At 40.3% G+C, this 25,663-nt stretch overlaps 1 protein-coding gene across 16 annotated transcripts in view; it reads right to left on the bottom strand.

The window, feature by feature from the left end:
- The window catches only part of HERC1 (HECT and RLD domain containing E3 ubiquitin protein ligase family member 1), a 172,472-nt gene that overhangs the window by 105,490 nt on the left and 41,319 nt on the right, over nt 1-25,663 (bottom strand). For all 16 annotated transcript variants that reach the window (XM_015568536.1, XM_015568535.1, XM_015568534.1 and 13 more), the window contains 10 exons: nt 24,529-24,673; nt 24,255-24,426; nt 22,300-22,434; nt 21,549-21,714; nt 17,555-17,680; nt 16,126-16,347; nt 11,084-11,236; nt 10,823-10,955; nt 9,314-9,505; nt 6,187-6,408 (listed from right to left, as the gene is read on the bottom strand). In XM_015568536.1, coding sequence (XP_015424022.1) covers nt 6,187-6,408; nt 9,314-9,505; nt 10,823-10,955; nt 11,084-11,236; nt 16,126-16,347; nt 17,555-17,680; nt 21,549-21,714; nt 22,300-22,434; nt 24,255-24,426; nt 24,529-24,673 — 1,666 coding nt within the window. The remainder of the gene's footprint in view (nt 1-6,186; nt 6,409-9,313; nt 9,506-10,822; nt 10,956-11,083; nt 11,237-16,125; nt 16,348-17,554; nt 17,681-21,548; nt 21,715-22,299; nt 22,435-24,254; nt 24,427-24,528; nt 24,674-25,663) is intronic.

Below are 25,663 nucleotides of genomic sequence, written 5' to 3'. Positions count from 1 at the left end.
CCACAAACAAAATCTTACCACATTTACTTAATGCATATAAAATGATACATTTCAAACTCATTTAAGTAGGTGCTACAAAGTTCTTTAATGTTTCTCAACTGCAGGTAGTATCCCTCTTCCATCTGCTCCAGAAGGATGTGTGACTAGATGTAACACTCCAGGGAAGAAGTCTGGCATATTAGTATGCGGGGAGCCTACACCTGCATTACTGTCATATACAACAAAGAACACTCTTGTTCAAAATGTAATTATATCCTTTTTGAGAAACATGTGACCACTGGGAAAGAGATTAGAAGATAATTTTTTTCTTTTTTCTAGACTTACGTATGATTCAAGAGAGATCAGTGACACCATAAACATTTGTTCAGGTGGTTCCTAACTTTTCAATGGGACACTTGATATTCTGAATTAATTTTCCATTTAAAAAACAAAACAATTCTCTAAATGATTGCCAGGTTCTTGAGCTAATACCAAGTCAATGTAACCCATAATAAAATTGAATAATCATATATTTACAATTTTACAAAGGACAAATACCCTTTCTTAATATATGCAAGTATTTAAACATTAAAATGTAATATTTTAATAGATCAATTATGATCTATTATAATTTCAAAAGTAAAATAAAAACTAAAACTGAAATAAGCCAGTCAGAGAAAGACAAGTATATCATTTTTTACTCATATGTGGAATCCAATGTACAAATGAACAAACAAGCAAAATAGAGACAGACTCATAGAGAGAAAGCAGACTGACAGTTGTCCTATGGGTGGGGGGGAGTTACCTATGGGCAGAGGTAGAGAGATTGAGCAAAAAAGAAAAAGAAGAGAGAAACATTTATGGACATAGACAACAGTGTGGAAATTGTCAGGGGAAGGTGGAAAAGGCTATAGGGGGGATAAATTGACTTGAGGTGGGAAACACACAATATAGCGTACAGATGATGTGTTGTAGAATTGAGCACCTGAAACCTGTATAATTTTGTTAGCCAGTGTCACCCCAATCCTATCTAATAAAAGAGTAATATGCAAATTAACTGTCACTTCCTCACTCTGTCATTCCATTACTCCATCACAAAGATGGCAGTGGCCACGGAGCTGGAGCGAGCAGGAGGCTTGGGTTGCCCCCAGCAATGGAGCAAGCCAAGCTTCCCGCCTGCCCTGGCCAGCCCTGAGCTCTGCTCAAGGCTACAAAGTTTCAATTATAGAAGATAAATAAATCCCAGATACCTGCTTCCAGCTGGCAGGGCCTCCGCTCAAGGAGGCACTGGGAGCCTCAGTTGCCAAGGGCAACCCAGGCTCCAGCCAGACCAACACTACAAAGTTTCAATTATAGAAGTTAAATAAATCCCAGATACCTGCTTCCAGCCCTTGGGCATGGCCAGCCTGAAAATAGTCCTCAGCCCCTCACTCAGGCTGGCCAGGCACCCCAGCGGGACCCCACCACCACCCTAAAGGGACTATGGCCAGCCTGAAAATGGCCCTCAGCCCTTCACCCAGACACCCCAGTGAGGCCCCCAACCCTGAAGGGAGTGTGGCCAGCCAGAAAACAGCCCTCAGCCCCTCAACCACGCTGGCCACACCCCCATGGGATGAGGGTCCCCACTGGGGGGTTTGACCAGCCTGAAAATAGCCATTAGCCCCTCACGGGCGCTCTGCACAGCCAAAAGCCAGGCTGACGGCTGCCAGCACAACAGTGGTGTTGGGAGCCTCTCCTGCCTCTTTAGCAACGCTAAGGATGGCCGAATGCAGCTTAGACCTGCTCCCTGCTGGCAAGTGGACATCCCCCGAGGGCTCCCAGGCTGCCAGAGGGATGTCTGACTGCCAGCTGAGGCCCAATCCCCCGGGAAGCGGGCCTAAGCCAGCAAAGCCAGGCTGACGGCTGCCAGCACAACAGTGGTGTTGGGAGCCTCTCCTGCCTCTTTAGCAACGCTAAGGATGGCCGAATGCAGCTTAGACCTGCTCCCTGCTGGCAAGTGGACATCCCCCGAGGGCTCCCAGGCTGCCAGAGGGATGTCTGACTGCCAGCTGAGGCCCAATCCCCCGGGAAGCGGGCCTAAGCCAGCAGGTGGACATCCCCTGAGGGGTCCCAGACTGCGAAAGGGCACAGGCTGGGCTGAGGGACCCCCCCAAGTGCACAAATTTTTGTGCACCAGGCCTCTAGTAAGTTCAATAAAAAGAAAAAAAGAAATGAAAAGTGATTTTATTCATACTAAAGGCCAGTTAAAGTAAATAGAACAGAAACATGAGAAAGGTAGAGATATACTTTTGTCCAAGGAGGATATCTGGGGTTAACACAGTTAAACACTGATAGTACTGTAACCATCTTTATGACGTTAAATATTGCTTGAAAAACCATGATTTTACTTTTTTTTTGATACATGTATCATAAAGTACTAGTCTAGCATTCATTGGCCATGGCCAAACTCACCTTTTGGTTCATAAATAAAATTATGAATATACTAGAGGCTCAGTGCACGACATTCGTGCACTAGAGTGGGAAGGGTCCCTCAGCCCTTGCAGTCCAGGACCTCTGGGGGGATGTCTGCTTGCTGGCTTAGACCTGGGCCTAAGCTGGCAGTCAGACATCCCCCAAGGGGTCCTTAGTGCTGCTGTGGAGGCGGGAGAGGCTCCCGCCACCACTGCTGCGCTTGCCAGCCATGAGCCCAGCTTCTGGCTGGGTGGTGCTCCCTCTGTGGGAGTGCACTGACCACCAGGGGGCAACTCCTGCATTGAGTGTCTGCCCCCTGGTGGTCAGTGCGTGCATAGAGACGGGTCATTCCGACATTTGGTCAATTTGCTCCCAGCCTCTCCTTTTTTTTTCTTCCCGGGATTTATTTATCTTCTATAATTGAAACTTTGTAGCCTTGAGCAGAGCCCAGGACTGGCCAGGACAGGCGGGAAACTTGGCTTTCTCCATCACTGGGGGCAACCCAAGCCTCCTGCTCGCTCCAGCTCCATGGCCGCTGCCATCTTAGTTGGGTTAATTTGCATACTCACTCCTGATTGGCTGGTGGGTGTGGCTTATGGGCGTGGCTTGTTTCTCTTTTAATATATAGAATAACTAGTGGCCTGGTGCACGAAATTCATGCACATTAAAAGGGGATTAGAGGAAATATTTTAATATTGCTATTTGCCCTTGGTCTATAATAGAAGTGTCAGAGATGAAAGAAAATTAGTAAAATGTATATGAAAATCTTCCTCCTGTCAGAGTCTGGGGCACACCATGGGACCCAGAGTCAAGTCCCCACCCACCCAGGTGTGCCTCAAAATCGCACGAGACCCAGACCTGGCTGGGCCCACCCCCATTGGGCTAGATCCAGACCTGGCCGCTCCCACCCTTGTCAAGCCCCAGGTCCCCTGGCCTGGCGCCAGGTCCATACCCTGCCTGCCCCACCCCCACTGGGCTAGATCCCGACCCGGCCAGTCCCATGTTTGTCAAGCCCTGCCAGGCAGGGTTGCAGCCTCAGGTCCCATGGATTGGTGCTGGGTGGGGGCACAATGTGAGGTCCCCCATCAAGCCTTGCTGGGTGGGGGGTGCAGCCTGAGGTCCCCTGGCCTGGCACCGGGGTAAGGGGCACGGCCTGAGGTCCCTTGGCCCAGTGCCGCGGAAAGGGGTGCGGCCTGAGGTCCCTATCCCAGGCTGGGGGTCACGCCTTGAGGTCCCCCATCAAGCCCTGCCGGGTGGGGGACGCGGCCTGAGGTCCCCCATCAAGCCAGGCTGGGGGTGCGGCCTAAGATCCCCTGTCAAGCCCCACCAGGCGGGGGGCACAGCCTCAGGTCCCCCATCAGGCCCCCTGGGCAGGGGGTCACAGTCTGAGGTCCCCCAGGCCAAGCACCGGGGTGGGGGACGCACCTTGAGGTCACCCATCAAGCCCTGCAGGGCGGGGGGGCATGGCCTGAGGCCCCCTGTCAAGACCCACCAGGCAGGGGGCACGGCCTCAGGTCCCCTGGCCTGGTGCCAGGGCATGGCGGCGTGTCCTGAGTCCCCCATCAAGCCCTGCCAGGCAGGGGAGGTGCAGCCTGAGGTTCTGTCAAGCCCCTCGGGGGGGTGGGGGGGGAGTGTTGGGGAAGGCACAGCCTCACGTCCCTGCTGATTGCTCATTAAGGTTCGTTACAGGAACTCAGCCTCCACTGTGGGTGCAGTCACCTTGTGTTACGGAAACCCCCACACCCACCCATCCACTATGTGCGCCGCCATCTTTGTGGCGGAGTGACGGTCAATTTGCAAATTCCCTGTTTATTATATAGGATAAACTTGCTTAATTAGACCTGTTTTCTGATTTAGCTAAACTTTTTCCAGCCTAGTGAAGCACCCCAACTTCTCTCTCAGGTAATTGTCAGCAACACAGCAGTAAATATCAACATGAAGCAGATTATTATTGTAGATCACGCAGGGAGAACAAAGGGTAAAATATCTAACTGCAGCAGTGTTTGACTATATTCTGCGCAGTGAGAAAACCTGAAGTCATTTTCAAGTTCCACCATTTCTTACTTCTTTCCAGTCGGGTCAAGTTTCTACATTTTTCTAAATCTCCGTTTTCCAGCTAATAAAAAGAAAATAGGATTCTACTGAGTCTCCTATCTACGTACTCCAGGACTATTGAAGATCAAATGAGATGAGGCACAGGAAAATGCTTCACAGACATTTGGTTAAACTGTAAAATGTCTGCACCTGGGTATAAAGCAAGTCGGGTTCCTGGGCTGAAGAAACTCCAAGGAGACTAGTTGCTAGGGAGAAGAGGCCAGGCATTGCTATGCGATGTCATTACCTGGTGCCCACCGTTTCTGGGCTGGGCTGTGGGCCACATTTTGCGCCATGGGGTCTTGGCAGCATTGGCTGCAATTTGGTAGGGTGTCGCTCTGGGGTGGTGCAGGGCCTGTGTCCTTCTTGGGGGAAGCAGAGTGCTGGTTTTGTCAGTGCCAGGTCCATGGTGTTGTTTATTTTTAAACTAGAGGCCTGGTGCACAAAATTCGTGCATGGGGGGGGGGGCTGGTGTCCCTCAGCCTGGCCTGCACCCTCTCTAATCTAGGACCCCGCAGGGGATGTCCGATCCCTGCGGGACTGCTGGCTCCTAACCGCTCACCTGCCTGCCTGCCTGATCACCTCTAACCACTCTGCCTGACTGCCTGATTGCCCCTAACCTCTCTGCCTGCCTGCCTGATCGCCCCTAACCACTGCCTGCCTGCCTGATCACCCCTAACTGTTCTCCCCTGCCGGCCTGATCGCCCCTAACCGTCTCTGCCTCAGTCCCGCCACTGTGGCTTTGTCCAGAAGGACGTCCAGAAGAATGTCCGGAAGATATCTGGTCTAATTAGCATATTACCCTTTTATTAGTATAGGTGGCCCATGCACTTCACAGCAGCTCCTGCATTGAGTGTCTGCCCCCTGGTGATCAGTGTGAGCCATAGCTACCAGTCAGATGGACGAAAGGACAGACACTTAGCCTTTTATATATATAGATAATGAACTTTAGATCTAATATGACCACGTAGGCTTTCTAATCTAACTCATTATTTTATGGATTAAAATTAGAAACCCAGAGACATTAATTAAAGGACCTATCCTAGATAAACAACTAGATTATCTGTTTAGGAACTGGAGAAATTCTTATGTTCAGACAGTCAGAGAGGTAGCTTCCCAGCAAAGTAGACAAGTAGAAGATGAGGCAGAACAAAGGAATCTCCAAAGATACCATAAATAAGGAGGAAAAAAATGAAGAATCACACAAGGTAACAACATGAAAGCAGGACCGGCAAGGAGGAGGAGGACTGCCACTCACATCTGAGAGGTGTTTGAAAACCGAGCACTGGTAAGTCATGGTGGTAAACTTACAAAGCTTTATATTCTATGAAGCAGTTTCATAACCTCTAAGCCCCAGAAGACAATTAATCAAGAATTTTCCCATTTTTATGGATTAGATAAGTTGCTCCAAATGAGTGATAAATAATGACAGAGTAGGACTAGGCCTTCACTTTCCTATTTTAAAGGCTCTTTTCACTACACAATACTGAGGATTTAACTGTTTTTCTCAGAGCTCCAATTTATAGTCTCAGATCCCCTACTCTGCAAATGCCACTTTAGTTTCCTATCAGTTTTCTATTCAGCAAATCCAGAATAAATGAAATCTCCAATGGAGGTACAAACATAACTATATATTTTAAATGTTGTGAAAAAGCACATTACCTAACTGAGGGGTGTCCATTTCTACACCGTCACTAAAAAGTGGTGTTTTCATCCAATATGCAGTGTCCTGTTCCTCCGGAGACACAGGGGAGCCCTGAAGCATGCCACCAAGACATCGCCCAATAAGGAGAGCAATTGTTCTTTCCAGATCCACAAGCCACACCCAAGACTGGGCTGGCTGAGGTAATGGCACGCCAGCAGGATCGATCAGTTCTGGCCCTCCTGAAGACAAAAATCATTAGTAGTTGTGTCCTTATCAGGTATTCAAGATTCTCAAGCTTTCTCTTGCATTATAATAAGATGTTGAAGCAAAATAATCTTATAATGAAAAGAAATTATAACACTTTCTGTATATATTTCCTTTACTAATTTAAAACATTCAGATAAGTTATACTTATCAAAATTTTCCTTTGTAAAATTATTAATTTTAAGATAAACATTAAAATAGTATATGACAGAATTAACGCAAAGGATTCTATTCCTACTTTTCATTATCCAGATCAAATTTTACCATAAGAGTACTTGAAACAACTCATCCATCCAAAATCAAAACAAGGTTGACTTAGTAAAATTACATTTAGTATTAATACTTTTAAAGCTTGAATTGAGAATTATACTAAGATCCAGACCCACGCTTTCTTTTTGTACATTTGCTTTCAACAGTTCTTCACATTAAAAAAAAAACAAAAAAAAACTATACCATAAAGATAAAACTTAGCCATAAAGATAAAAACAGATATCAGTGAAATTGTGTGTAGGGGGGATTAGTGGGGGGAGGGGAGAAACCAGATCAATAAATCCAAAATTGGTTATTTGAAAAGACTAATAAAGATGCATAAATCTCTAAAAGAGTAATCTTTACAAAATTCAAAAATTAGGAATAAAAGCCCTGCCAGTGTGCCTCAGTTGGTTGGAGCATCATCCCATACACCAAAAAGTTGAAGGCTCAATTCCTGAGCAGGTTGCAGGTTTGATCCTTGGTCAGGGTGCATACAGGAGGCAACTGATTGATGTTCCTCTCTCATACCAATGTTTCTCTCTCTCTCACTCACTCTCCCTCTCCCCTCCTATTGATTTTCTGTCTAAAAATCAATAGAAACATATCCTTGGGTAAGGATTTTTAAAAAATGCTTTTTAATTAGGAATACACAAGAGGATCTAACAACAGAGATTTTAAGAAATCATGAGTAAATATTATGAACAATTTTATATAAATAAATGAAAACCAACAAATGATATTTTCTGGAAAAAAATCAATTTCCAAAATGCGCTTGATAAAAAAACAAAAAGCTGAAAGAGAACAAAACCTCTAAGAAAGAGAACTAATAGCCAAAGTCTATCTAAAAAAACCAGGCACAGATAGTTTTATAGATAAAGTCTTCTAAACCTCAAGAAAAGATAATCCCTATCTTACACAAATTATTTCAGGAAAAAAAGGGGGGGGGGGAGGAAGATTCTAAACTGATATTATGAGGTTGGTATAATGGTGGTAGTAAAAATAATACAACAATAATAGCATCACAGAAAAATTATAGAAAAATATCAATTGTAAACACAGATGTGGAAATCCAAAATAAAATGACACCTAATCAACTAACGCAAAGTTCTGAGATGCTTTTGCAAAGGAAGGGTAAACCTCGAATGGCTCCATATTAAGCCTAATCAACATCAGCTGTAACCTAAACAACACAGCTGTAACCTTGACACTTGACTTCATCTAAATCCAGTTGTCACAGAACCATACAATGTTAAAGTAATATAGGCCCTCAATGTCATCTTGTTAACCTTAATCTTTCCAGGAGAAACAAACAAAGGCTTTAAGAAATTGTAAGTGACTTGCCCAAGATCAGACAGCCAAATTACTAGCAGAGCCAAGACTAAAATCTAGGATCTTTTTATGCATTAGTCCAAGATCAAAACATGTGACCTCACTTAAACTTGAAACGTTTTAAAATTGTAGTAATGAAACTCCTTTGATAGCCTTAGGACAGAGAGACTTCAGTGGGAAAACACACTGTTTTCTAGACATGATATTTTAAGCTATATTCAAATACACAGAATCATCAGCATTTTATAAATTTAGCGATTTCAAGTGCCTTGCCTAAAATCAGAATGTTATTTCCTATAAAATATCTAAAAGGGAAAACACAGAAAAATAGGTTCTCAATTCCCATCTTTTGCATTCAGTTATCTATATATACAACCAAAATAAAAAATATTTTACTGTCAAAGAGATTTAAAAATAAAAATTTTTGCACTTAATAAAACTTTTTTAAAAATGTATTTTTATTGATTTCAGAGAGAAAGGGAAAGGGAAAGATAGAAACATCAATGATGAGAATCATTGATCAGCTGCCTCCTGCACACCCCCTACTGGGGATCGAGCCCACAACCCAGGCATGTGCTCTTGACCAGAATGGAACCCGGGACCCTTCAGCCCGCAGGCCAACGCTCTATCCACTGAGCCAAACCAGCTAGGGCAAGAAATAAAACTTTTAAAATCAAATCCATCTATTGACTATAAAATGTGTCCTTATGCTGCTGACTGGATTATGAAAGAATGCTTTTCTGCCCTGGCTGGTGTGACTCGGTTGAGCATTGTCCAGTGCACCAAAAGCTCACTGGTTCAATTCCCAGTCAGGACACATCCCCAGATTGTGGGCTCAATCCCAGGTCAAGGCGCATATGGGAGGTGACCGATAGATGTTTCTCTCTAATATTGATGTTTCTCTCTTCCTCTCCCTTCCTCTCTCTTAAATTAATAAGAATATTATAGAAAAGAAAAGGAAGCAAAGGAAAGAAAGCTTCCCTATCATCCATTGTAACATGTATTCTAATTTAAACCATGTCAAAATTTAGGTAAAAAAAAGTTTCTTAGAATCAGTAAAATATACTATTCAAACCTGCTGACCATATAAACATCCTACTCATGACATTATTATATATGAGCAACTTCGTAATGTTTTCCCATGTAAGAGCCCACTTTAGACTATAATCTCTGAGAAAATGACAACTTTATCTTTTTCATTACATAACACATCCAAGTGTCAAAGAATTTACCTGATGAATGCAAAGAGGAACAACTTTTCTCAAAAGCATTATTTGCTCTTTTACCATCTTTACTTACCATGAAGAGGCCACTGTAACTCTTGGTCTTCTAAAAGAGCAGCAGCTGGCAGGAGTCTATTAAGGCAATCAAGAGGTGGCAACAAGTCGAGGAGGTAACTCAATAAAGGCCGAGCCACGGACACAGGGAGTAACAGTAGGGAATTAACAATCTGGCAGAGCATACTGCCTGCAGCTGAGACATATATCACATCTATGAAGGGTAAGAAATTCAACATGGATCAATTCAACATGTTACAAACTTTAAAACCAATAAATTTTAACTTACAATACACTAATTCAGTAACTCTTTGTTGAACACCTACCTGATAGGTGGCATGATATTAGTATTGACTCACTTGCAGAGAGTGCCACCAAAAGACACTTTGTGGGAAAGCATACGTATCCTCATGCCAAGAAATTCAAAAGATTATAACTCCTTCCCTTAAAATGCATTATGAATTTCTGATTCACAAATCTATCCTCTTTAGGTTTACTCAAAAAATATTTCCTGAGTACCTATACAACATACCAAGCACTGTTCTAGGTGAGATACAGCCATGAAAAAAAACATAAAAATTCCTGTCCTCATAGTGCTTACATTTTAGTGAGGGAAGCCTTTTATGTTTTTTAAACCAAATTTACTTTTTAAAAAATTAACATCACCTCAAAGCATCTATCTTTTTATTATCACTATCGGTTTTAAATCACATTTGTTTCAATACTTCACTGTATTTTGGGTGGATCATTCAGAGATGAGTTCAGTTTGAATGGATTAAATTTTAATGCCCATGCAACAGCAAAATGGAAATGTCTAGTAAGCAGTTTCTTTTTTTAGTGGGGGAACCTCAGAGTAAATTGGTTTTGGACAGACATACTGAATTTTAGTTGCCTTTAAAACAAACAAAAAAAGACACCAGTAGGTAACTAGAGAAAGGCCCATGTGAAAAGGGGAGTTCTCAGCTAGGTGCAGATACAGGAGTCAACATACATATGGTGGTTAAAAGCAATGGGACCTGATAGGATCATTCAGGGAGAAATAAGGGTTTAGGGCAAAAGTCAGAGGATCATACACATTAAAGGGCATGTCCAAGAAAGAGGAGTTTATAGGAACCAATAAAAAACAGTGACCAGAGATATATGAGTAAAAACAGATTATGACTACACAGAAGCCCAAGGAAAAGAAGGCATTTCAAGAAGAAAAAGGGAACACTGGAAAATGTTGAAGGTAAAGAAATAGCAAATTAAAAATCTCACTTTATACCACTTAATATTAATCACTTTGAGTATATATCATCCAACGTCTTAAAATTAGGCCTCTGTCATGCCAAGAGCTTCTTTTAAGATTAACCAGATCAATCACTATTACCATCACCCCAAAATCAACCCAAATCAAAGGGGTTTTCAATAAGGAGATTCAAGATCATCCTTATTCTACTCAGAGGTTTCAGGCCCTCATAAGGCTTTGGAAAGGCTAAGGACTCTTATTTTATAATCACTGATTACATTTGAAAGCTAGTTCTAAACATACCTCTTAATTTTTCTCCAACACTGCCATTCCAAGGACTTTCTTTGAGTAAATTTGCAGAACGTGAATAAATATCTGTGGCATGAGGCAACAAGAGCTGAAGATGTTTATGAAGCAATGCCACACTGCTTGAATTCTAAGGGGGAAAAGTTGCTAAATTACTACACTTTAAAAGATTCAAGGTACACAAATGTCATGGCTTAACCAAATATCTGAGTTTCAAGGTCCCTGAGAGATCACCATAAAAGGCAAAGAATCAAATACCTCGCTAATGTTATTGATGTGACAAAATGCCAGCAGCTGTTTCTGCAGTGAACACAGCAGTTCATGAAGATGAGCAGGCTGACTGTTCTCCGAAGATGATGTTCCAAGCAGAAATTTATCACTATTCTTTTCTAGCTCTCCAAATGCTTGATCCTAAAATGATACATAAATGAAGATCATATATGAAGTGCTTGAAAATGAAAGTAAGGTCCTACCATAAATGATGCTGATTTAAGAAGCCATTGTCTTCTTTCTTCAATATTATAGATTTTTAAGTCATTGCTATGTTGTTATTAGCTATTAGATAAGATTTATCAAAAAATCTCAATTTGTTTTTCCATTAAAGAAACAATACATATTTCACCAAAGAAATTTTGAAAATACAGAAAATAATAGGAAAACAGTACAGTACCCAAAGACAACATATTTCAACATTTTAATGCTATTGTTTTCCAGATTTCTGTAAAGTTTTTGTTTTCACATGCTTGTGAATTTCTAACATCACAATTCTTAAAAAGGAAATTTATTTCTGACTATAAAAGAAATAAGTGGACTAGCACTGGCCAGGTAGCTCACTTGGTTGGATTGTCATCCCATACACCAAAAGGTTGTGGTTCCAATTCCCCAGTCTTCGGGCGTACAGGAGGCAACCAATCTCTCAATCTCTCTCTCTCTCTCTCCCTCCCTCTCTGTCTCAAATCAATTTAAGAAGCATGTCCTCAGATGAAGATTTTAAAAAAAGTAAAATAAATAAGTGGACTAAGTAGAGATGATAATTAAATATAATATGTGATCCTGGATTGAAAGGGAGCTGCTACAAAGGACAATTTAATGGGACAATTATAGAAATTTGAATATGGACTATATATTAGACTAGAGGCCGGGTGCATGAACTTTGTGCACTGGGGGTGTGGGGGGATCCCTCAGCCCAGCCTGTGCCCTCTCACAGTCCGGGACCCCTCTCTCCTTACCAGCCACCTGCTTGCTGCTCCCTACAGCTCAGCTTGCTGCTCCTTAGTGTTGCCGCAGAGGCTCCTGCCACTGCCGCTGCGCTCACCAGCCATGAGCCCAGCTTCTGGCTGAGCAGCACTCCCCTGTGGGAGCACACTGACCACCAGGAGGCAGCCCCTACATTGAGCGTCTGCCCCCTAATGGTCAGTTCATAGCGACCAGTCATTCTACCATTTGGTCAATTTGCGTATTAGGGTGATATTATATAGGATAGTAGTTCTGCATCAATGTTAAATTTCTTGAATTCTATAAATGTTCTGTTGTTATGTAAGAGAATGTACTTCTTCTTAAGAAATACATGTTTAAGTGCTTAGGAATAGCCAGCATGACATCTGCAACTTACCTCAAATGATTTAGAAGAAAAAAATCCATAGATAGATAGATAGATAGATAAAGGCAAATTTGAGTAAAGAATACACGGAGTTCTTTGAATGATTCTTGTAACTCTTGTGTAAGCTTTAAATTATTTCAAGTTTAAAATATTTTTTTAAATGCATAATGCAAAAAATTTAGAAAGTACCAAAACTGTATTTTAAAAAAACTTAAAAGCATCATTCAGCCTATCACCCAAAGAAAATCACTATTAATATTTTTGATGTATTTCTTTCCTGATTTTTGTGACTTTTTGATAATATTGCTCATTCTATTTTTACTCTTCTCTTTTCCAACAAATTCACAAATATTATCTACATTTTCATAGACCACCTATATATATAAAACCCTACTATGCAAATAGACCGAATAGTGGAACCGAACAGGTCGCTATGACGTGTGCTGACCACCAGGGGGTGCACACAAAACATGGAAGGCATCAGCAGCAGGAAGCAGAGCATGGAACATGGCAGGCATCAGCCATGGCAGTATGGTGGAGCAGGTGAGCAGGGGCAGCACCATCCAGTGCACCGGTCACTGTCACCCGGGCAAGACTCTAGTGGTTACTGAAAATTCTTTGCTCCCACATGCCGTGGTCCCACCCGACGCTCACACCTGCTGCTGGCACCAGCCCCACTCGCACCCGCTACTGGCACCAGAGCCGCTGTTCTCATCCACTGCCGGTGCCTGGCTCCAGCCCCAATTGTTTGGTGCCATCAGCAGGTGCCAGTGGCTGGCTGCTGGCCCCAATCACCCCTCAGGACTTCTCCACCTCCCCCTGCTCCTGAGGGACAATCAGGGACCACAGCCACATCTTGCACTTGCTGCCGGTGATGGCCCCACTCACACCTGTAGCTGGCGCCAGTCAGCGGGTGCGAATGGCGGCTGCCAGCCCCTCAGGGCTTCTCCACCTCCCCCTACTCGTGAAGGGCAATCGGGGCAGCAATTGCTGCTCACACACATTGACAGTGCCGGCTCCTCTCGCACCCGCTGCTGGCGCAGGCCCCAATCACTCTGCGCCATCAGCAGGTGTGAGCAAGGCCAGTGCCATCAGCACATGAGAGTGGCAGCAGCTGGGCTGCCGGCAGAGAGGGGACCAAGGGCCACAGCGGGAGGGGCTGGGCTGGGGCATGGAGGATGGGGCAAGACCCGCCTCTGCACCCACCGCAGCCTTATGGCCCACAGTTCCTTTGAAGGTGCACAAATTTGTGCACTGGGCCCCTAGTGTATATAAAACTTGAGTCATATAATATTTCATTGAGCATATATATATATATCATATAATTTAATCATTCCCATATTTTCGACATTTCAGTTGTTTCTAACTTCTTATTATCCTATATAATAAAAGGCTAATATGAAAATTGTCCCTACAGGCGGGAGTTTGACCAACCAGGAGTTAGACATGCGCTGATCACCAGGGGTTGGCGAGGAACATAGCAGGTGCCAGCGACACAGCGCTGGCAGTGGGCGGCAATGGAGGTGCTGCCAACCCAGATGGGCCCTGACGAGAGCAGGACTGCAGCGGGATGGTGGAGCAGGTGAGCAGGCAGTGCCTGGCTAAGGCGGGTGCAAAGGGAGGCCCCGGCCAGTGGCAGCAGCAGCAGCAGCAGGCAGCCAGGGGAAGGGAGGCCCTGGCGGGCAGCTGCTAGGGACCCTACCCGTGCACATATTTCATGCACTGGGCTTCTAGTTGGTTATAATTAATGATGCAATGAACATCTTTATGCATAATATATGGTCTGTTTACAATATGCAAAAGAGGATCTCAGAACATTTTAAGACCCTTGCAATATAAGCACCATTATAAGCTCCCAAAGAAGCACTATTAGAGAGAAACTGACTGCTTGTATCCCCTCAAAATTCATATGTTGAAGGCTAATCTCCCCAAATATTTTAATAATTGGAAGCAGAATCTTTGGAAGGTGAATTGTTGTGAGGGCAGAGCCCTCATGAATGGGATTATGCCCTTACAAAAGAGATCACAGAGAGCTTGCCTGTGTGAGGACACAGGCAAGAAAACCACCCAGTCCTCTAGGGCCTTTGTCCTGGATTTCCCATCTGCAAACTAATTAATAAATTTGTGTTCTTTATAAGGCACCCAGTCCAGGGTACTGATATAGCAGACCAAACAGATTAAGATAATTTATTATTTTAGCCCAAAAGTAATATTTTATTGCCATGTCCACATAATATACACATCTACCTTAGCCCTAATGACATAATAAAGGAACTACTTTAATTTACCATAAATGTTCCTTAAAACTTTGGAAAACAATTTCAGACAATAACAAGTGGGTATGTGTGTGTGTATATATATATATATGTATGTATGTGTATATGTATGTGTATGTGTGTGTGTATCCACACACACACACACACATATATATATATATATCACTTCCCACTCCACTTATAGTCAAATATCAAGTCAAATTTACATTCTTAAATCTGAGAGAAAATAATTTAGAAGAACAACTATACTCTAATCTAGTCAACAACCTTTTAATGTAGGCAGAACAAAACGCTAAAACTTATATAGAAGGAAAAGAGTATACAGACCTGACACTGAAGAGGTCTAGGAAACAATGTGAAAGGATACACAAACAAGTTGAAGTTAAGTTATACAGTACATTTTGACTCTAAAAATTGCTAAAGGGTATGCAGTTATAATGCTATGGTTAGATGGGGTTATTTGGGCAAGGATTCCTAGAATAAGGCGGGGGGTGGGTTGGTAGATGGGAAGATATCAACCAAAGAACTTGCATGCATATATGTATAATCCATGGACACTGACAATAGGGTGGTGAAGGTCTGGGGCAGGGAGTGGGGGTGGACCAGAGGGGGTCAATGAGGGAAAACGGGGACATATGTGATACTTTCAACAATAATGATTGTGTGTTTTTTTAAGTTATAGATTGGTAGACAGAAGAGCAAGCAGAAGGTAGGTATGCCATGTGCAGGGGATCAACAGTGGTATGTATGTAAGCCAAATGATAAAAGGTCTGAAAAAGTTTTAATTTAATACAATCTTGTTTTTTAATAAAACAAGGTTATTCCAGCAGTAGGATACTGAGAAGACACCAATAGTGAAAACAGTTATAACACTACTATTAATATTAGGTCCTGATGGCCTGAGTTAGAACCTATAGAAATGAAAAGAAAAAAAGAGGTGGATCTAAGAAACACCACAAAGTAAAACTTAATGGCCCCCTAATACAGGGAAAGCTACAGTGTCCACCTTCTTTTCTCCAGTTGAACATCCTATTCTTAGTTAGTGCCAATCATATTGTTTAATTATAAGATTATATCTGGTAAAGTCAATTATTATTATACCCATCCTCATTATTCCTCTCTTGCAAAATGTTGTTGACTATTTGTATCTGTTTATTCTTGTACATTAACATCAAAAAAAATTTGGTAAAATTCTAAAATAAATCTCGGAATTGTCAATTATAAGTCAGTAGGCAGCCACAATATTTCAGAAGATTTAACATGTTTTTGCCCTATGGAGGAGTGGAATCTAGAGCTTTATTTCATTAATGTTTAAATGTCAAAATATCTTGACTTAAAGTGATATCTTCCACCTCTAAAAACAAAGAAAAAAATAAGAGCTTTATTATTATTATTATTTTAACCACACACAAAAAAGAACTTACTGTATAAAATCCTAAATTCCTTAAAAGAGTCTTCATCAAAATTTCAGCTAGATGGGTGTCTGGATGGCAGCTCTGAGTGCCATAAGGTTGATCTGACAGGGTTCCGTAGCCAGTACACACAGAAGAGAGGTCAGCAGCATCAGGGGGTGAACTATAGCCAAGTAAGGAGGCTACATGGGTATGATCTTGCAAACTTGTCAGAATGATATCCAGTTGCATTCTCTAAAGAAAAATATTTCCATTGATAAAATAGGAATTAGCTTAAAACTCACTAGAAAAAAAAAAGATCCCAGAAAAAAGCTATACTAATGATGCTAAATAATTCACTTCATATTCTGATTAACAATAATCTTTTAGCAAATAAGTAATCAAAAGAAAAGCTATCTGGCCCTGGCTGGTGTGGCTCAGTGAGTTGGAGCATCATCCCATACACCAAAAGGTAGCAGGTTCGGTTTCCAGTTGGGGCGCATGTGGGCGGCAACTCTTCAATGTTTCCCTCTCACATCGATGTTTCTCCCTCCCTACCTTTCTCTTTTCCACTCTCTGAAAAAAGAAAGAAAGAAAGAAAAATTAAAAAAAGAAAAGCTATCCCATTAATACCACTTGGGAAAATGCAACTTAGAGTTTTATTCCATTCTTTATTATAAAACCTAAAACTCTAAGCTAAAATGGCATACTCTGCATAATTTTAGCACTGTACGTAGAAAGGAGTCAGAAACGTCAACAAATAAACTATACTACATGCACTAGGTATTCTTATCCGGTGATGGCCCCATTCACACCTGTAGCTGGCGCCAGAATTACCAATGAAACTATTTATTCTGACGTTTAAAATATGTAACTGAAATCTTAGCTAATGCAAAATACTCATTGCAAGGCACCTGTGAATATTATATTACAAGGACGCACCGTTTTCCCCAGACATGTTTAACTCTACAATTGATTGTTCTACTTGATTAAGCAAAATGTACTTACTTTAATGTACAGAAGATATTAAAAAAAGAAAAGAATAAGCACACTCATATCATCAAATACTTTTTCATAATAGTCATCTTTTACTTTTTATGAAAGCAATTTCAGACAAAGTTCTGGGCATGGAATCAATAATAGTGCATGCCCTTGATTTCAACTCAGTACATTACAAATAAACTAAAAGGTCTCTGATTTGAAAGTGTAAGCAACACTGGAAAAATTAGCCATAATTTTAATAATTACCCCCATAATTTAATAAGTTATCATTTACTTCACCTTCATTAGAAATCTGGGAACTCTCCCTGCAGAAAACATTAAATACAAGGATTCACCAGAACCATCAAGTTAAGTGCACTATTATTTCATAAACACAAGGCAATCGATTAGTTTCATTTTTCTCTCTCTGTGCTTTGTATGTGATATTACTGGTTTACTTAGATACCATGCAGAAGCTCACCTGTCCTTTGGATAAGCTTTCCCATCTATCAGGTCCTTGGGGTAAAAGAGAATGTAGTAACTCCATACGTTCTCGTAATGGAGGTAATAACATGGTTGCTCCCACTGACAGAGTTTCAATTACCACCTAATATTAAAAAAGAAAAGTGTATTTATTGGCCTGGTTCTTACCTTTTTAATAAATAAGATAAATTAAATCCACTGATATTAGGATCACAGAAGTCACAGAAAGTGGATCATGGAAATCTAAATAAAAGTTATGTGAAAAAAGAAAGCATGCAAGTTCTTATTAAAATGTCTTTAAGAAGACCAGAATACATATTTTCGATTTGCCACTAAATAGATAATCATCATCCAACAAATATTTAGTGTTGAATACAGCATTGGGCCTCGTAAGGCTCTCTGCAAAGTTGAGCAAAACTCCTGAAGTGTCCCAATTATGAAAGATAAGGAACTGTAACAGAGTGCAGGAGACTAAGGAGAAATAACAATTAAATGCAAAACGGGATCCTAGATAGGATCCTACAGAAGAACAAGGACATTAGTGGAAAACTGATATAATTTCTAATAAGGTTTTTAGTTTAATTAATAGTATTAAGCCAATGAAATTTCTAGGGTTTGATCACTGTACTGTGGTTATGTAAAGACATTAGTATTAGGGGAAGCTGGGTGACAGATACATGAAAATCCTATTATTTATGCAACTTTTCCTTAAGTCTACAATTGGTTCAAAATATAGTACTAAAAAAGAAAGAAACAAAACACAGCAACAGTGATTGCTGAAAACAGATAAATTATTAGAAGTTTCGGGGAGAAGGAAAAAGGAATACAAATATTCCTCAACTGAAACAGCCTTATACACACCCTGGGAGAATCCATCTCCTAAGAACTCTCCTAAAACAGAGTAGCTACCAAGGAGGCTCAAGGAATAAATAAACGATTCTAAGGATATTTTTTTAAGTTAACTTTCCTTACTTTATTCCAATACTTATCAACCTTTAAAAAAATATTTCACTACTTATTGCTGATATTAAATTCTCAGTTTCACGTTAATTTTAATACTCCTACCTACATCCCAGCGACATGCCCCCGCAGCAGAAAAAATCACCATCTTTTTTGTTTTATTTTAAACTGACATGTAAGTCACATGTCATAAAATTCCTGCATGCCCCCCACTGGGGATTGAGCCTGAAACCAGGGTATGTACCCTGACCAGGAATCAAACCCTGATCTCAGGTCGACACTCAACCACTGAGCCATGCTGACAGGGCCAAATTCACCTTTTAAAAAAAAAAAATTATCACCCAAGGATATGTTTTTATTGATTTTCAGAGAGAGAGAGGGAGGAAGAGGGGGAGAAATCAATTGATTGCCTCCCATACATGCACCGACTGGGGGTTGAACCCACAACCTAGGTATATGCCCTGACTGGGAATCGAACTTGCAACCTTTTGATGCATGGGACAATGATCCAACCAACTGAACCAACGGGCCAGGACTCACCTTTTGAAAGTATGAAATTCAGTGGTTTTTAGTATATTCAGAGTTGAACAACCATCACCACTAATTTTAGAACATCTTGTCATCACCCAAACAAAGAAACTCTGAGCCCATTAGTAGTCACTCCTCATCTCTCCCTCCCTCAAACCCCTAACAACCAACTAATCTATTTTCTATCTCTATGAATTTGCTTACCCTGAACATTTCATGTATGTGGAATCATACAACATGTGGCCTTTTGTATATGGCTTTTTTCATTTAGCATACTGTTTACTAGGTTCAGTCACATTGTAACGTGTCATTTTTTCATTTCTTTTGATAGCTGAGTGATATTACATTTTGTTTATCCACCATTTAACAGACATTTGTTTATTTCTACTTTTTGGCTATTACAAATAACTAGAGGCCAGTGCACAAAATTTGTGCACAGAGGGAGGGGGGATGTCCCTCAGCTCAGCCTGCACCCTCTCCAATTTGGGACCCCTTGGGGAATGTTCAACTGCTGGTTTATGCCTAAACTGGCAGTCGGACATCCCTCTCACAATCCAGGACTGCTGTCTCCTAACCACTCGTCTACCAGCCTGATTGCCCCTTAACTGCTCCCCTGCTGGCCTGATTGGCCCCAACTTCCCTCCCCTATGGGCAGGATTGTCCCCAACTGCTCTCACCTGCCAGCCTGATCATCCCCAACTGCCCTCCCCTGCTGGCCTGGTCCCCCGCAACTGCCCTACCCTACCAGCCTGATCTCGCCCCTAACTGCCCTCCCCTGCCAGCCTGATGGCCCCCAACTGCCCTCCCCTGCTGGCCTGTTCACCCCCAACTGCCTCCCTACCAGCCTGGTCGCCCCCAACTGCCCTTCCCTGCCAGCCTGGTAATCCCCAACTGCCCCCTCCGCCGAACTGGTCGCCCCTCGCAGCCTGCTGTTCAGTCGTTTGGTCGTCCCTTACTAACCCTCCTGCCGACTGGGTCACCCCATGCAGCCTGCTGTTTAGTCGTTTGGTCATCCCTCACTAACACCCTCACCCCACCGGCCTTGTCGCCCCAAGCAGCTTGCTGTTTGGTCGTTATATTGTGATGGCATCCCGGACAATTTGCATATTCCTTTATTAGTAGAATAGACATTGCTATAAACATTCTTGTACACATTTTTGCATGGAGATGTTTTCAGTTTCCATGGGTATAGATCTAGGTGTGGAATTGCTGCATTACATAGTAACTCTATGTGTAACTAAGAGATTACCTGTTTTCCAAAAGGTGTACCATTTTACATTCCCACCAGCAATGTATGAGGGTTCCAATTTCTCTACATCCTCACCAATATTTATCATTGTCAGTCTTTTTTATTATAGCCTTCTAGTGGGTATGAAGCATATCTCATGTGGTTTTTATTTGCATTTCCCTAATGACTTACAATGTATATTTTTTCATGTTTTTATTGATTATATTTATATCTTTGGAGACACAACTACTCAGATTCTTTGTTCATTTTTTTTAAATTGGGTTATCTTTTTTATTGTTGAGTTGTAAGAATCCTTTACATATTCTAGAAACTAGCTTATCAGACATATGATTTACAAATATTTCTCCCATTCAGTAAATTATATTTTTATTTTCTTGATAATATCCTTTGAAGCATAAATGTTTTTCATTTTGATTAAGTCCAATTTACCTTTTATTCTTTAGTTGCTTGTGCTTTGGCTAAGAAATCAGTGTCTAATCCAAGGTCATAAATATGATGGATGAATGGGTGAGCAAAATGTGGTATATACATAAAACAGAAGGTTATCCAGCCTTAAAAAAAGAAGTAAACACTGCCATATGCTACAACATAGATTAACCTTGAAGACATTATAATAAATGAAACAAGCTAGTCATGAATAGACAAACAGTATATGATTCCACTTATATGACACACCTAGCATATCCAAGTCATAGAAACAAAAAGTAGAATGGTAATTGCTAGAAGCTTGAGGGAGGGAAAATGGGAAGTTATTAAACATGGAGATAGAATTTCAATTTTACAAAATGAAAAGTTATGGAGATGGATGGTGGTAATAGCTGTACAACATTATGAATGTATTTAATGCCACTGAACTGTACACTTAAAAAATAGTTAAGATGGTAAATTTTATATTATATGTATTTTATCATAATAAAAAATAAAGTAGGTCATTGTCCTCATAAATTCATTTTCTGATGCTCAAAAACAGGCATGTTTATAAATAGACAACTTCAATACAATGCCTTACAATGAGAACACATATAAGAGAAACCTAACCTGGCAGGATAGTAGGGACTGAAAGGGTTTCTCAGAAATGACATTTGAGCTCTATTTTAAAGGACAGATGGACCAAAAACATTTGTTCTCCCAAGAAAATAGGAGTAGGGGAAAGAACATCCAACTGAAGTTTTCTAAGATATAGTTGAATTTATAAGCTACAACCTCAGAGAAAAATGTGCCTTTAGATACAGATTCATGAGTCCTATACTCTTACCTCTTGGATTTCATCTGGGACAGTTGAGTCCATCAGTCTGAAGAGCAAATTTCGAAGTGGACCTGCCTGTCTCCCAAGAATGCTGGTAGCTACCCCTCCCGCAAGTGCAAGAGCAAGGTGATTTGATAGCAGCTTCAGGCACAGCTTGAGGAAACTATGGTGTTCCCTGAAACCAAATAAACTGCAGTGAACTTTTGGAACATAAAAGAGCACGTGCTTTCCAGTTTCAGTAACATTTTTTTCTCTTTAAAAATTTTGTGAAATTATGACCAACAGTAATTTTTAAAACATGATTCATGAAATTATGGGTAACTCTCCAAAAAGATTATTATCAACAAGTATCTAAAGTTTAGCTCTTTTTTAGATTGTAAAGAATTTCATATAATTGAGAGGAAAATCAAACAAGAAAGAATAGTAAGTCAAAACTCTGGGGAGAGGTCAATGGGGGAAAAAGGAGACCTATGTAATACTTTAAACCAGCAGTCGCCAACCGGTAGTCCGTGAGGTCCAAAAGGTTGGCGACCACTGGTTTAAGGAAACCTTAGGACCAGCGTCGCCAACCAGTGCTCCGCAGACCACTAGCGGTCCATGAGGTCCTAAAGGTTGGCAACCACTACTTTAAACAATAAAGAATTAAAAAAATAAATTCATCCAGCATTCCAAAAATAAAAAGAAAATAAATCAAAACTTGAAATGAGTAATTAATAGACATGCACGTGCGCAAACACAAATATACATATATAGAACATACCTTGATGAAGGGAAAGGGAGTGGGGGAATCTCACTGTTTATTTTATCACAGTATCTCTCAAGAAAAGAACGCAGGTGTGAGAAGGTACTCTCTTCAAGATCTACACAATAAGGTCGGTGCCATGCAACAACTTGTCTAGAAAAAAGCATTAAGAAAAATCATAGAACCGCCTTAACATAAAATTATTACACATGATCAAAATCTAAACCATTACTAAAGCTGGAAGTTTCAACAAGATACACAGAAAACTTTCTTGATTATGAAGGTGATAAAACCCTTCATTTTAGCAACTGAGGAAAACCAAGAATTGGCTATCCCTAGAGTTCTTCAAGAAGAAAATACATAACCACCATCTGTTTTGTAAGGTTTGGATATTCACTCACCTGAAGGAAGAAGGCTGAGACACATGATCTACTATAACCCCTTCTAAGGGTCTATAAAATGTTTATTTCATTTTAAGAAACATAGCCTGACTCTATACAGTGACATACTGACATCTATTAAAAGAAAAACTCCTAAAAACTCTTGTGAAGATTTTCAAGATCTTGGAAACAAACTACCTACATATAAAATGGGAAGTTGCAGAGTTAATACTAATATAAATTATTTATATTCAATTTATTATACTTTTGGGCTTTTGTTTTAGAGGGTATAAATGTATTTAATTGGTTACAATGTCATAAAAAAAACCCCACCTGAATCAAAGGTCTAGAATGCAAATACAGTTGACCATTGAACAATGAATGCAAGGGTTATAGGTGCTGACTCTCTACCCAAGTGCAGTAAAAAATCCATGTAGAACTTTTGAATCACCAAAAACTAACTGTAGTTGTCCCTCAGTATCTGCACAGGATTGGTTGTAGGACACACCCGCCGCCTCCCCGCCCCTTGTGAATACCAAAATCCGCAGGTACTCATGTCCCCTATATAAAATGGCAGAGAAAAATGCATACGGTTGGGCCAACTACCACAGATTCCCAGCCACAGATTGAAAACTACTGTTTTCAATCTGCAGTTGACTGAATTCGTGGATGCAAAATGCACAGATATGCAGGACTGGCTGTATATTTATTGGGAAAAAATCTGTGTACGTATAAATGGACCAGCACAGTTCAAAGCCATGTTGTTCAAGGGTCAACTGTGTAATACATTCTAGGTTGTAAATTAGCCCACATGCATCTAAAAATATCTGAAACAACCCTCAAATTCCTTAAAATTCAACCTCCTAATATTGGCTAAAAGTCACCAACCCAATTAAACAGATCTATGGTTATTATCACTTCATGAAAAAGCTAAATTTCTGCAAAAAGTAACTTATTGTATTTAAAAGTCTGGCAACTACTCTTTCCAAAAAACCAACCAGATAAAGGGTACATAGGCTAATTAATTATTTAAATCAATTAAGCCTTCTTCTGGTTTTGATTATTTTAATATAATTTCCTGTTGATACTTATACATTAAATTTTAAAATAATTATCTGGGCCCGGCCAGTGTGACTCAATGGTTGAGCATTGACCCATGAACCAGGAGGTCATGGTTCACTAACAGGTCAGGGCACATGCCCAGGTTGTGGGCTCTATCCCCAGTAGAGGGTGTGCAGGAGGCAGTCGATCAGTGATTATCTCTCATCACTGATGTTTCTATTTCTCTCCCTTCCTCTCTCTGAAATAAAACATTTTTTTAAAAATCATTATCTGGACACAGAAGAAATTCAAAATGTTTAGAAGACAAATTAAGAAAATATCTTAAATACAGGGGATAAGCTCATGCTTATAAAACATATCTAATCTCAATATTCAAATGCAAAGAAATCTAATGTCAACTTACAATAATAAAAAAACGATACTAAAAATGTTCAGAAGGGTATTTTATAAACAAAGCACAATTATTTCTGATTTTACTAGTGCTTCTACTGTTATTAAAACACAAAATTTTTTAAGTGTGGCCACTTTTACCTGTCTCTAGGAAGAGCAGTCCATGCCAGACTATGTGATGTTCCAGCAGAGACCTGCTGAATAGCTATGCCATCTAAGCCACTCACTTTCTTTGGTTTAGTAATAGGACCTGTGGAATTTCCTTGTCCACACTGCCCCATTGAGTTATTGCCCCAGGCATAAACTTCATTATCTAAAAACAAAACACAAAGAACAAAAGAAAAGCCCAATTTAAATGTAATGTATTTGTGGAAGGTGATAGTTAATACTATTTCTTAAAAACAAATGACTTTACCATGAGAAAGAGCCAAACAATGACTGTCTCCAATAGAAATATCAACTATTCTGGTGGCAGCCAGCTCTTCAATAAGCTTGGGTCTCAAAGCTGTAGCTTCCGAAGAACCACAACCTAGACAAGCTCCACAGCCCCAAGCATAGACCTGAAACAAATAGAAATACACTACACATAATAACCTGAGAAATTAGGAATAAATATCATAAAGAACAGTGTGGTTTAATACTAAATAATAACTTTATTGTTAAAAATAGTATTTATTGTTTTGATTCTTTTAAAGATGCTTATAGTATTTTGCTGTTTTTAAAAGTTTATTATACAGGCAGACAAAAACCTGAGCTGAAAGAAAAATAATTGGTCATAAAAAAAACATAGAGAATGATCTTCTGAGAGATTCTGCCAAAGCTACTTGTTGGCTTACATTGTGTTATATTTGCCCAAGCTTAGTAGTTTAGAAATACTGTTGCTATCTTAAAACTTCCCCTTTACATGTTTCTTAAATTGAAAGTCCCAAAAAATATTATTGACTAGACCAAGGTGTGATCATATAAAAAAAAAAATTCTATAAATCACAAAACTGCCATTTATGATTTAGTTGAAAAATACCTTATCTCATTGTGATAACAATTTTAATTACCACTTAGAAAGAGGATCATGTGAAACAAACATCTTTATTTTTGACTAATACTAATTAGAGATGTTTGAGGGAAATATGATGTGAAAAATATGGAATATAAAAGAATAAATGACTGCCAATTTGGAAACCCAAAATCAAAATAATCAGCAAACTGAACAACTTCTTTTCTTTCAATGGGTCTTATAGACTCTTATATTTGTGCCATCAAGTTTGGGAATTATTTTGTCTTGCAATTATTTCAGGAAAGACTACTGAAAGGTTAAACCTCTTCAACAAAAAATGAAGAGTAAATACTTGTACCAGTTGCCAGAAAACAAAGTATAGAATGCCACATAATTCCAGTACAAGAAAGGTTTATGTTAGGAGGGGTTAGGAACTAAAGATAAATAGATAAAATATATAGCCAATGTCATTGAAAATCTCCTAAATCATTCAAATACAATATAATACTGTCACTCATTAAGCCCACACAGCTCATGCTCCCCCTCTCAGGAGCCC

This window comes from Myotis davidii, unplaced genomic scaffold (genome assembly GCF_000327345.1).
Source record: "Myotis davidii unplaced genomic scaffold, ASM32734v1 scaffold461, whole genome shotgun sequence".
NCBI lineage: Eukaryota > Metazoa > Chordata > Mammalia > Chiroptera > Vespertilionidae > Myotis > Myotis davidii.
Note: the sequence above shows the minus strand (reverse complement) of the source record. Positions and strands in the feature narration are given on the sequence as shown.